Raw genomic sequence first — 13,430 nt, forward strand, 5'->3', positions numbered from 1 at the left:
AACAGGAAGTTAGTCTCAATTTTGTCCTGTATGCCTACGCTGATATGGACAAACTTATTTTAAATGTGATATATGCCGTATGGCAAATTAAAGGAATACAAGTGCCATAACGACAAACTTACCCTATTTAATATATTTTTATACGTAAAACTGCTGCTGTTTCCTCTATTCTACTGAAAAAGTATGTAGGATTCCATTCGTCCAGACGTTTTTAATTAAATCCTCTATTAACGGAACACTACCACAACTCAACTTCTCAAAGAATCGAGTCAACATCTTAAATAAAATTAAATGTTCTGCCGTAGTTATTTGGGCTCATTTAATGGTTCAAATAACTAAATCTACCTCATTAGGGGAGTTACCATGTAAAATTAATTCATGTGATTTTCCACCATTATTTCGGCGAATCCCCCATATCACAACTGTAAAAACATTACTTCTGTTACTACCCAATACTCTTTTTGTATGGTTGGCGTTTAGTTTTCTCAAAATCCCTTTCATATAAAAGTAACAGCTTATCGTAAAAGTCACTGCAGATCATCAAGGTACGGTCTTTCCCTCTATTACGCTTTGCTGTTCTGTTAAGGGTTGAGTTTACCCGTATAATTGAATATTATAAATAGAATATTACTTGATGTAGATGGTCAAGTGTTTAATATAATTTTAGTGTTGATCTCTTTGCTTCTCTTTACGACTACCGCTGCATAATACATAATATACTAAAGGATATATTTACCTAGGGTGAGCTTTTCACCGGAATCCGGAGGTAGCGTGAAACCTAATAGAGCCATTGAAGAAATTAAGACACACGGAACTATCAAATTGAAAAAATAGTATAAAGTTCTCCGTCGAATCTGTATGGTGAATGTTATATCAACATAAGGTTCGGGGCAGCATTGATATGTTATAGTGTTTTTCTTTCCTGGCATTCCTGTGGAAGAAAAGAAAATAAAAAAATATTACTGTTAAGAATAGTATAGAGAGAGCATGTATTGTACTGCTATACTGCGGTTTTGGAGAGGAAAACGCTACCTGATATTGTTAAGTAGGTTTCCTGCATAGCATTCTTGCTCAGCTGCATTTATAATAATGCTATTAATAAGCGGCTTATCGTTTCCAGATTTAGATCATGGGTTCAAAACTTTACCATAATCTAATGTTATGCCCTAGCCTATGCTGCTGAGGTACGAGAGAAGGATAATTTCTACAGTCAGCTGAAATCCGTCGTAGATTAGGTTCTACAGGGTGGCTTCAAGATCTACGCTGGCGATTTCAATGTAAATATCGGCTTCAACAACACGGACTTAATATGAGCGGATAATGTTCAATTCAGTTTTAAAAAGGTCTTTCCTTGAAGAACTTGACACCATAAACTGAATCCACCCAGAAGCACACATGAAATTTATGAGTCAAATGAATAGTATGTGTGGTTACACATGGCTTTTATGTGTACACATATTAAGTATGTGTTCGACACATAGATGTCATTTGTAGATCACATTGCAAAAAATTATGTGTGGGACACATAAAAACAATATTTGAAATTTTATTAATGTAGGCCAGACTCATGTCTTTAGATGAGATAACCGCTCTCTGAATATGTCAGCTGTTTTTGATATAACACGGACTGGCACTTTTGGTTTAATGTTTATATATATATATGTGAATAAATCATTAAAACTAACTGAATTAATTCAAATCGAGAACAAGTAAACTTTTTTATGATCGAAAGATTGTAGGGATGTTATTTTTTCATGTATTTTAGGCAAACACCCTATATAAAAGTAGAACTAAAAGCACAACAAATTAGCTGAAACTTTAATGGAATTGATTCTCACGCAAAGAAAAAACCGTCTAGGGGTTGGCCCGTGGAAAATTAGAACTTTTATTTTATTGGAAGTCTAGTATAGTGTAACCGCTGCTGTTTCTCATTGTAATCCACAATATCAAAGTATTGACCGTAATGTCAAGCACTATGGAGCATCTCACGACTTTGATTTGGCTGAAGATTTTACTCTATTAGAGCAAAGGCATTCTGACATGCAAAGTAAGCTAGATTGTCTAGCTGAATGCTGCTCTGCTGTGAGTCTCACCACCAATGTCCATGAGACCGAATCGATGGATTTTAACACGAGCAACTCCTCAAAATGAATGGTATCTGGGCAACTAGTGGAGAAAGTTTAAAGTTTACGATACCTTGGCAGCCAGATAGTATCAGGTAGCGGGTTAAAGACCGTCATAGGTGCACGAATCATGAAGACTAGGCCTTTGCGAGTTTACGAAGTATTTGGAGATCAAACTGGATTATTCAACTCACCAAAGTCCAAATTTTGAATTCCAACGTTAAATGCTTCATTAAACATGATGCGTATCAGTATAGTAAGCAATAACTGCAATTATTCATCAACAATTGCCTGCGGTATGTAATTTATACCTGGTTGCCTCACAACTGAATCTCGAATGCCAAGCTCCATCGCCGATGTCATCAGAAGCCGATATCTTCTAAAAATTGAGAACGTAAGTGAAGGTGTGCCGTTACACTATATTAAGGGATGGAAACAAAGTCTGCAAGCAAGTACTGGATTGGAACCCGTCAAGATATCATAGCGGAGGCAGACCCATTACAAGAAAATGAAGCAAGTTTACAGAAATGTTTACCTTGGCCCAGGTTAAAGCGAAAGCAAGAAACCATAATGTTTGGCCCTAGTGCCCACCAGTTGAACTTTCACAAATTCCTCGGAAGATATGTTTTTCAATCTTCAACTTGAATTTCTTTGATGATCTACGAACTTTCCTGAAGTTCTGTGAACTTCTCTTATGGTTTGTAAATTTCTCTGATGATCTATCAACATTTCTGAAGTTCTGTGAAACTCTTTGAAATTCTGCCAAGTTTTTGATGATCTACGAATTTTCCTGAAGTTTTGAAAATTTATCTGAAGGTATACTAGCTTTCTTTGAAGTTTTGCAAATTTCTTAGAAGTAATGCGAACTTCCCTCATTTTCTGTCTATGAAATTTCCCGAAAATCTGCATTTTTTTCTTATGATATGCATTCCAGGGGTAGTTAAGTTTTGTAAACCTTCTAAAGATTGACACACTTTCTTTAAAATTCCATGAACTTCCGTGAACACCAGTGATCCGACGACGAATCCATTGCAAACGATCGCTACGACGCTGCGAAAAAACTGCCGCTCCGGTGTGGGTACCCACGCGAATTTCGCTACCACGGTTAACGTGATTTATTCGCTACCGCTACCGCGGCGTGAAAAACGCGCCAGTTTGGGGGGACCTTCATGGATGGACCACTTTTACGGATCTTCCGGAGAACGGTCTCATGGTCATTCGGGCTCATGCTTATGTTACGACCCCACATTATTTCATTTAACACAGTTCCACGTGTTTTTGAAAAAAAAACCGTTGAACTCTCGGATCAGTTTTGTGGATTGACCATTTTTAAGGATGTTCCGGAGGTCGGATGGCACATATGACATGTTTATGTCACAACACCCAATTAATTTATATATGACAGTGTCAAGTATTTTTGAAAAACCGCAGAACTCTAGGATCAGTTTCAAAAATTGATTACTTTTACGGATGTTCTGAATCTTCCAGAGGACGGTTTGACGGCCATCTGGGTCCATGTTTATGTAACGACTCCAAATTCTATCTACCTTTTACGGATGTTTCGGATCTTCCGGCGGACGGTCCCATGGCCATCAGGGTCCATGTTTATGTCACGACACCTCAAATTTATTCTATTATCACAGTTCCTAGTGTTTTTCAAAAACTGTGCAGCTCTAGGATCAGTTTCATGAATTGACCACTTTTACGAATGTTCCGGATCTTCGGATGTTTCGGATCTTCCGGAGGACGGTCCCATGGCCATCCAGGTCCATGTTTATGTCACGACCCAAATTCTTTCTTATCTTACCACAGTTCCTAATGTTTTCGAAAAAAAAAACATGGAGCTCTAGGATCAGGTTCGTGGATTGACAACTATTACGGATGTTCCGGATCTTTCGAGGACCGTTCCGTTGTCTCCTTGATTCATATGTAGGAACCATTACTGTATTCTGGCTAAACCCATAAACACACCTTTAAAAAACGTGTAACGACTCTTTTCACTCTTAAAGAAAGTTGACAACCATATTTTCAATATTTTTACAATCAAAATAATCTACAAACGGCGCCGGTGGTGTAGGGGTAAGCGTGATTACCTCTCACCCCAGCAGGCCTGGGTTCAATACCAGTGGGCGTCGCCGGGATGTTCTGAGGCATAACATCTCTGATCACGCCTTCCTTCGGATGGGAAGTAAAGCCGTTGGTCCCCGGTTCATGAGTTGATGGGTCGATAGGTAGGGTCCAGGTGTGGGTCCAGGAGCTGCCTTCCTGGCACGTCGGTAGCATTAGTGCTCAGCACGGAAAACAAGATCGACGGAAAAAACAAACCAAAGAAAAAAAAAATCTGCAGACTCTAGGAATTCTAGACGTACCACACTTCTTGAAATTCATCAAGAAATGGCTAAATTATGCAAACATGCCGTTACACGCTTTTGAGTGGCTTCGTAGCCAGCGTAAAGTTTTTTACCCACCGTATGTGGAGTGTTAAGGAGGCTTTCAGCATGGGGCTGGTTCACCTCCAGTAGTTACGAAAATAGAAAATACTCATTTTTTTTGATAAACGTTGAATAGTTCCCTTCGGGTTAATGGTACCACCATCCATATCAATACTTAATTCACAGTTGGTGCTCGAGTTTGTTCGAGCTAATTTAGTTTAACAACATAACATAACAAACAAAATGCTGAAAAAAAGTTTAATTTTCTTGGCAGTTTACAGCTTAAACTGACAAAGTTTATACACTAAATCAAATAAAATGTTACCTATCAAATACCATTCTCCATTAGTGATAAAATCCGATAAATCACCTCCATCATCCGAATTCAGCACCAAATCAAGCTTAAAGAATAAGATTCATTAATACTTTGTAACTGTTTTTTTATATATAAAACACACGCATTACCTGATTGCCGTCATACGTCCAGCTACCAAACTTCATTTCACAATGTTGATCGTCGAAAGGGAACCATGTGATGTCTATTTTACACGTGCTCTTGAAGATACCAGGAGGTACATACAAGCAACTACCGTTATTTTTCACCACAACGTTTGTGTGGTAAGTGCCATCGAACCCTTCATCAGCGCTGAAATATCAGAATGGAGAGATACTTTATAACAACATGATTGAAGATTGTATGTTTATGTATTTTTACACGGGCTATACCGTAGAGTACCTCATCTTAGTCCGTACACCTCACACAAAAAGTAGGCATTTTGTATGAAATGAACAGAATTTGATTAATTTATTTTGTGTCCAGATTTCGGTCCCCCACGGCACTGTAAAAGCACCGAAATGCAAAGTAGACGTCGTATTTAATAAAAACAATATAGATCGGGATTAACGAACCGTCTAGGATTCAATACATTACGGTACTGCCATAAACGTATAAAAGTCTCAACGCTGTTGAAATTTGTGTTTTACATTCTTAAAGACGGAATCCCTCATTTTAATATTGTTTACGATGTTAACTGCACAGCAAAAAATAAGGAATATTACATGACATGTAAACCAAAACCATTTTAAAATTACATCGCTTAAAACTATGTTTTAATTTAATTTTACATTAAAAATCATGCACATAATAAAAACATGATGAAACTCATAAAATTACACGTTTATTCGATTAATTTTCTCTTGCAGTGTAATATCACCACGTGATGTAAAAACTTATCGAAGAACATGGAATTTTCAACGATAAACCCTATAAATTTACATGCTCGTGTAAATTTAAATCAACAAACATTGAGAAAGCTAATATGGCGGACGGACCGATTATTCCATCAGTTTTTTCTCCACTCGGTTTGTTTTGTTTTGTGCGCTCAGTTTTGGTTATGTGGAACGATTTATCGTGCAGACGCGCGTCCACAAATAGAAAATGGATGACAGACAAAATAGTGATTAAAGCGGTTTTATACAGAGAGCACTTTTAGTCCGTGCAGAAAATCAAAAAATTGGATATGCGCTCGTGGTTCCTTTTTTCTCTTGACTGATCGTTTTGATGCAGCGGTGGAAGTGTTGGGTATGTACTGAACCGTGAAGGCGGGTTATTCCACGTCGGTGATAATTCCGCGTACTTGACAATCAGTTCAATTTTATGTAAATTCGTTCAAAAAGCCAAATGCATGTAATTCTAAATGACCTGTAGAATTACAAAGTGAGCCCATCTAAAGCTATCCACGTAAAATTCAGGTGATGATTAATTTTACATGCATGTACATTATAGTGATGCAAAATTTGAAATTTTCGCTCCACAATACTTAAACGATTCCAAATCGGATCCTGACTAACCTCTCAAAATTTGAACCCATTTGGTGAGTAACTGAGATGGCACAAAGCATTTGAAGTTTGTATACTATGGTAAAAGCAAGATTTTTGTTCATGTCTATCTAATAATTCACCATATCGGTCTGCTTCAAAAGCTTTCAATATTACTTGTAGGAAATTTTCCCAGCTACAACTTTGCTCAAGACCACTTTTTGATTAAATGCAAGGATTGAAAGTTATTATTATTATTTATCTTTATTAGGGAGGCTTTCAGTCTTGGGCTGGTTCGCCTCCAACTGGATTGAAAGTTATCAATGGTTCAATGCGCTGATGTCTTATGATCATACTCAATCAACTGCTCAGCAGGCAACATTGGTGTTTCTGGGGCGTTGAATAGGACACAAAAATCATGGCTACTATGTCACACTGCAAAATACAGTGTTGCCTACAGAGCAGCTGCTTGATCATGTCATAAGTTTACCAATCTCTTAAATAATTAATAACTTTTTCCTGTCTCGTTTTACATGGAAACGATCTTCAGCAAAGTTGTAGCAGAGATAATTTTCTATAAGAATGGCTATCGAACTGTTTCGCAGCTCAATATGGAAAAAGACTAGAAGGCAATTAACAAAAAGTTGAGATTTCCCATAGTAATTTACATGTAAACTTCAAATGGCTTGTGCGAAGTCTGTTTCTAACCAAATAAGTTGTAACTTTGGGAGACTAATCAGGACCCGATTTGAAACCATTTAAGCACTGTGGAGCGAAAAAGTCAAATTTTGCATCAGTCTAATGTACATTTCAAGTCGTGTAAATTTAAAAACCAATTTAATTTAACATGAATATGCATGCTCTTTTTATGTGCATGGAAATTCGTGTAAAATTACAAAATAATTTTAACTGTACAATGTTACCTCTCCATCTCTCTAATTTCGATGGAAAGGATGCTGGACTATTCTTTTCTATAGATCGATTAATTGGTTGTCGTGAGTGATACGATCTATGATTACGATTTAAATTAATTAAGCGTAGGAAACAAATAAAAAAAAAGAGTTGAGGTTGGGATTGAACTCGCGACCTTCTACTTGGACACCGGAAACGGTAACCACTATGCTGCCAATTTTGTTTTGTTGTTATGCCTGAAACAGTGTTGTGGAATAATGAATGAATATGCCGTTTGTAAAGCAATTACAAAGCATGCAATTAAAATATATAGACGCATAGTGGTATAAGAGCTATTATGCTGACTGTATTCACATTTATTCAGCAATATTGTTAAGCAATGCAGTGGAATCTAATAATGGAGCTAGAAAACAATTATTATACAGAGTTGGTTGGAAATGCTGACATGAAGCTTTAGTGTGATGATTTATTAGCTAGAGAATGATCTTTAGAAGAGGGTAGGTGGATAGTTCCGTTAGAGTACGGCAGTATGAAAATTGAATAGAAGTTGAAAATGAGCGAAGGGCCATTAATGCGACAGTTTTTTAAGATCGACGCACATTTTTGCCTAACCCGTACGATGTACGTGGGGACTTGAAGTATGTCTCCAAGTCCACAGGCAAAAATGTGCGTCCCTCTTTTTGCTCATAAACTGACTGCGGCTGTGGAATAGTTCTAGCGACGTTTTCATCACTACCTAAAGCCCCACGTTGCGAGAGCATTTCCAGTCGATGGTGTGTTATAATGCAGTTCTTCTTTACCCAACTATTGTGTTGCTCCTCTCGTCATGACCAACGTGATCATCTCAGAGAGAAGGCAGTAGGGTGGTTGTTGCGTGCTGTACCATCATCAGCATTGTTGACGGCTACTCCCGCCTTGAGTTGTTACATTCAAAGTGTTTTTATGTTACTTCATACGCGAAGTTAACGATTTTCAGAGTTGGTTGGAAATGCTGACTGAAGCTTTAGTGTGATGATTTATTAGCTAGAGAATGATCTTTAGAAGAGGGTAGGTGGATAGTTCCGTTAGAGTACGGCAGTATGAAAATTGCGTCGATCTTAAAAAACTGTCGCATTAATGGCCCTTCGCTCATTTTCAACTTCTATTCAATTTTCATACTGCCGTACTCTAACGGAACTATCCACCTACCCTCTTCTAAAGATCATTCTCTAGCAAATAAATCATCACACTAAAGCTTCATGTCAGCATTTCCAACCAACTCTGAGAATCGTTAACTTCGCGTATGAAGTAACATAAAAACACTTTGAATGGAAATTATTATACGTATAATAAAGCATGTTATTAAATCAATTAAAAACAGTCGAATTAAAGCGTCAATGTATGTGCAAATTACACTTATTCGGTATGCTATTAGATCAAACTTCTGGTGTTGAATCAGGAAGACAGTCATCGTTTGTATAGTTTTCAATAAGTATATTAATCAAATCAGAGCAAACAGCGAAATAAAGGCGTATCTATCGATCTCAATGAACTTTCTTCAGCACATAATTTGACAACTCGTTTTATTCAGCATTGTACACTGTTATAAAGCATTAATTCAATATATATGCTTATTTGTGACTATGACTTGTTTGTTGGGAATGTCATAGCGGCTATTCTTGGGTACACAACTGCGTAGAAGTCATGTGTTCCTACTATGATTAACAGAAAAATTGCTGTCGTGTTACGATAACCGTCATGTTACCTTCTTTAATGTGTTTGATCAAATGAAATACATAACATCAATGAATTAGAATCAAATAAACGTAACAGTAATACGTAACACCTTATGTTTCTATTTTACATGATTTCTAATGCTATTTTCTATCGAAAACTAGCCAAAAAGTTCATTTTTACTAGGGTGCTAGTTGGTATTAGTTGATCACAACTATCATGCATTTAAGAATGTTTTTCATGTTTTATTATGTACATTTCTTAGGAGGACCATGTTGCCCCCATCTACCCTACTACTTCATGTAGCAAGGCTCTCGGACGGAGTGTTATACAGATTAATTTTGACCATATTCTGCGAGGAAGACTTTAGCAACAAAGACGACCAGCGGTACGTTTCGTCGCCAGCGGCCAGCGGGTACGTTTCGTCGCTTATGATTATGCTCAATCAACTGCTCAGCGGGCAACATTATTGTTTCTGGTGCATGAAATAGAGCACAACACTGCGTCCTAGCAAGAAGTAGGAGAGAACAGTACATAACGCACCCCCGGGGTAAGACGCACTTTTTCATTTTGTTTTTAGTTTTTCTTGGAATTTTAAATCCAATTCTAGGATTTATCATGCAGGATTTTTAATTCAGATGCTATGCTAGAAGTGCTGCTTGATAAGAAAACAAAATAGTTACGTAAAAGCCATGAAAAACACAAATGAAAGTCAGCTGGTGCGTTCTGCCCAGGGGGTGCGTTGTATACCATTCTCCCCTACGGTCAACTTGTTTCGCGCTCCGTTGTTTTGGAAGTTTTCTCGGTATTCGCTTGATATCAGTTTTTTTCTCTCTAAGTGACTCCTGGCATAGTTCCCGGTAAATTGATCGAAAAGTGAGTTTTTTTTAGTAGAAAGTGTCATTTTCGGAACGATTAATCCGTGCTATTGGTAATTCGCAAACCAATTTGGGCATCATCGTTGCGTGGTCACGCTTACCCGCTCACGCATATCCGCTCACGTATCATCATCATCGAGTGTGAGCACCCGTTTCTACGTCTATATCGTTCATCAATCATCATGCGCCTGTGTGCGCTGAGTACCGAGGCTCGATCAAGTGCACGACAACGAAGGTCATCCACGCTGCGCGTCCCTTCCAGCCATCTGTGTAAACGCCTACACATATAACACTCGGTGGTAGTAGTATAGAATTATCAGATAAGTTTTTGTTTTTTTTTTTGTTTCTTTTCCTCCCCCATTAGTTAAATTTTCATTTTGTATTTCTGTGTATTGTGTCTGTTCGGGTTTAAACATCAGTTCAGAGGGATAGCATTTTGCGCTCCCACTAGTAGAACAAAATGGATGTTTTGTCGGAAGACGACATGGATGACCATTCATCTCAGAAAACTGATGATGTCATCCCTGGTTCGTCGTCTCAGTCTGTCAATGGGCAGGCTGAGAAAAGCACCAGATTGCGGGCCTACCCGAATGACTCGACTGGCCCATGGGTTGTCTATTTCAGCCCAAAAACAAACCCTTGAATGTAGTTCAAATATCTGATGATCTGATAAAGCGATTCTCTGCCGTGACCGAAATAACGAAGGTTAGGCACAACAAACTTCGTGTGACCGTCGCTAACCTGAAACAGGCCAATGAAATTGCTGTTTCCCAGTTTTTCACACTGGAATATAGGGTGTACATTCCAGCCTCTGATGTGGAGATCGAAGGCGTGGTCACTGAGGCGAGCCTGAACACCGAGATACTGGAGAAGCAAGCGGTTGGCCGATTCAAAAACCCCTTGCTTCCTCCGGTAAAGATACTGGCCGTTCATAGAATGAAGTCAGTATTGCTCAGCGATGGTAAAAAGAGTTTTACCCCCACAGACTTGTTTCGGGTGACCTTTTCTGGATCTGCCCTTCCTCAATACATCGAGCTGGGAAAACTTCGTCTTCCTGTGCGGTTGTTTGTACCTCAGATCATGAACTGCCAGAATTGTAAGCGGTTGGGACATACGGCCTCCCACTGCGGCAACAAGGCACGCTGCTCCACATGCAGGGAGAAGCATGAGGATGGCGCCTGCACAGCTATTGCAATGCGTGACTGCAACGGAACTCCTCCTCATGCTCTCTCGTCGTGCCCGTCGTACAAACAGCTCGGGGACAAAATGAAACGCTCCCTTAAGGAACGTTCCAGGCGGTCTTTTGCAGAAATGCTTAAGACAGCCACGCCATCGACCAATGAAAAAAAATCCCTTTTCTCTTTTGTCAGATAACGAGACTGACTGTGACTTAGCTGAGGAGGGAACTTCTTTCCGTTTTTCTGCACGGAAACGAAAACGCATCCGTTCGCGGAAAGTTGACAATCAAGAACCCCAAATTAAGGAGTGGTGGAAAAAAGGAGACTTCTACTCCTCCTGGATTCCGCAGAACTGACTATACCCAGGATTTTCCACCTCTTCCGGGGACATCCAAAACCTTTGATGCCCCAATTTTAAGAACAGAAACCCCTTCTTCATCTGGGTTATTCTCATTTGATGACATTGTGGACGGTATTCTCAAATACCTCAACATTTCTGATCCTCTGAAAAGCATTGTCCTCACATTGCTTCCCACTGTGAAATCCTTCTTGAACCAATTGACTTCAAAATGGCCCCCTTCATTCCTAGTTGAACACTCAGTCGGTTAACAACGTCCCGGTCTCAGTCGCGCGGCATCTAGTTTTTTTCGGTGTTTTTTCCGCCCGAGCGGTTTTTTCACCCCCCCCCATTGGGTGCCCCAAGTGACCAGTGTGCAACAGAGGAAGTGGAATTCCATGGGCCGAGCCCCTTGGAGTTGCCATCCAGCTTTAATCCACCCCGGTAATCCATCCGGTCGTCAAGCCATTTTTTCATCATCGTGCCGACCCACCAACACCAATCATATCTCCAGCAGCAGCAGACGGACCATCTAGCTGCAACGGCTGATAGGTTGTTTACAACCGGCATAAGTATTAGACAATACATTTTGCAAGTCCATTGCCTCCCTATTGTAGTTTAATTTTGCCTCGTGGCGCGTGACTCTGTCTCTCACCCCTGGTAGGGGAGTATGGGTCATAGTGAGACAACTTTTTGCAAGTAGATATAAGTTTTTTTTTTGTTTCGATTTTTTTTTTTCTTTTTGATTTGTTCGTACGTCGGGCAAAAAATTTAATTACTAGTAATTAAAATTAATTAATTAGTGAAGGTTTTAATTTTTTTTCCTTCTTAAGTGGTTGCGCACCGCTTTTGTGCAACACTTATGGCATCTTCCGATGCCTACGTTACGCGAACCAGATACTATGAACCGTCTTCGAAAGGACCATGGGTTGTCTTTTTTCGGCCCAAAAATAAACCTTTGAAAACTCTCGACATAACGAGAGATTTGCTGCGTAAGTATCCGGGAATCTTGGTACACAAAGAAAGATTCAACAAACTGCGTGTAGAAGCACCGACTTATGATGTGGCAAATAAAATTGCTGATCACGAGTTGTTTAGTGTTGAGTACAACATCTACATCCCTTCTCGAGATGTGGAGATAGAAGGCGTGGTCTCCGACGCGAGTCTGACTGTCGAGGACTTGAAACATGCCTCGGGAACTTTTAAAAACTCGACATTCGCTACCGCGCTAGTGAAGATACTGGATGTAAGGCAACTGCATTCAGCATCTTTGCTAGACGTTAAAAAAGTTTATAAACATTCAGACTCGTTCCGGGTGACTTTCGCAGGTTCAGTTCTCCCAAACTTTGTTAAAATTGATGGTGCTTTTTTTCCGGTGCGACTGTTTGTACAGAGGGTATATAATTGTACCAACTGCAAAAGGCTGGGACACTCGGCCAGCCATTGCGGCCACAAAACTCGTTGTGGCAAATGTGGTGAAAACCACAAAGAGGATTCTTGCCACAAAGAATCAGTAAAATGCGCTTACTGTGGCGAGAATCCTCACCCCTTGCAGGAGTGCCCGATGTACAAACAGCACTCCGATAAAGTGCAGCGTTCAATCTCTGGACGCTCCAAGCAGACATATGCTCAAATGTTGAAGGCTGCATCAGCCGTCCAAGATGCAAACCAATTTTCGGTTTTGTCAGTTGAAGAATCGGACTCTGACTCATCCGATGAAGGTGATTCTACGGTGGTACACGCACCTTCAAAAATGGACGGTTCCTCAAAAAGAAAATGCCCCTCCCCGAAAGTGCGCCGTAAGAAAACTAAAGTCACCTCCAGACGATTGCCAAATTCCCAGGGTAATGGGGATGAAAAAACAAAACCGAAGGCTCCTGTTGATCCAATCCCTGGATGCAGCAAGAATTTTCCGCCATTGCCCAACATAGAAAAAAAAAAAAATAAAAAAGCTGCTCCTCAAACTTCTCAAAAGAAATCCAAGCCCGAACGAGGTTTGCTAGCTTTTTCGGACATTGTGGAATTCATATTAAACATGT

The 13,430-nt window shown here is 39.6% G+C and overlaps 1 protein-coding gene across 1 annotated transcript in view; it reads right to left on the bottom strand.

Annotated features, from left to right (window-relative positions):
• Window positions 1–13,430, bottom strand: part of LOC135714729 (neuronal acetylcholine receptor subunit alpha-7-like) — an 82,228-nt gene that overhangs the window by 21,610 nt on the left and 47,188 nt on the right. The window contains exons 7-9 of the mRNA XM_065238115.1: window positions 5,021–5,201; window positions 4,881–4,956; window positions 737–931 (exon numbers count right to left, since the gene is read on the bottom strand). Of these exons, the coding sequence (XP_065094187.1) occupies window positions 737–931; window positions 4,881–4,956; window positions 5,021–5,201 (452 nt within the window). The remainder of the gene's footprint in view (window positions 1–736; window positions 932–4,880; window positions 4,957–5,020; window positions 5,202–13,430) is intronic.

The sequence above is a fragment of the Ochlerotatus camptorhynchus genome, unplaced genomic scaffold (assembly GCF_037179485.1).
Source record: "Ochlerotatus camptorhynchus isolate MF236.1 unplaced genomic scaffold, CSIRO-AGI_Acam_v1.1 ptg000703l, whole genome shotgun sequence".
NCBI lineage: Eukaryota > Metazoa > Arthropoda > Insecta > Diptera > Culicidae > Ochlerotatus > Ochlerotatus camptorhynchus.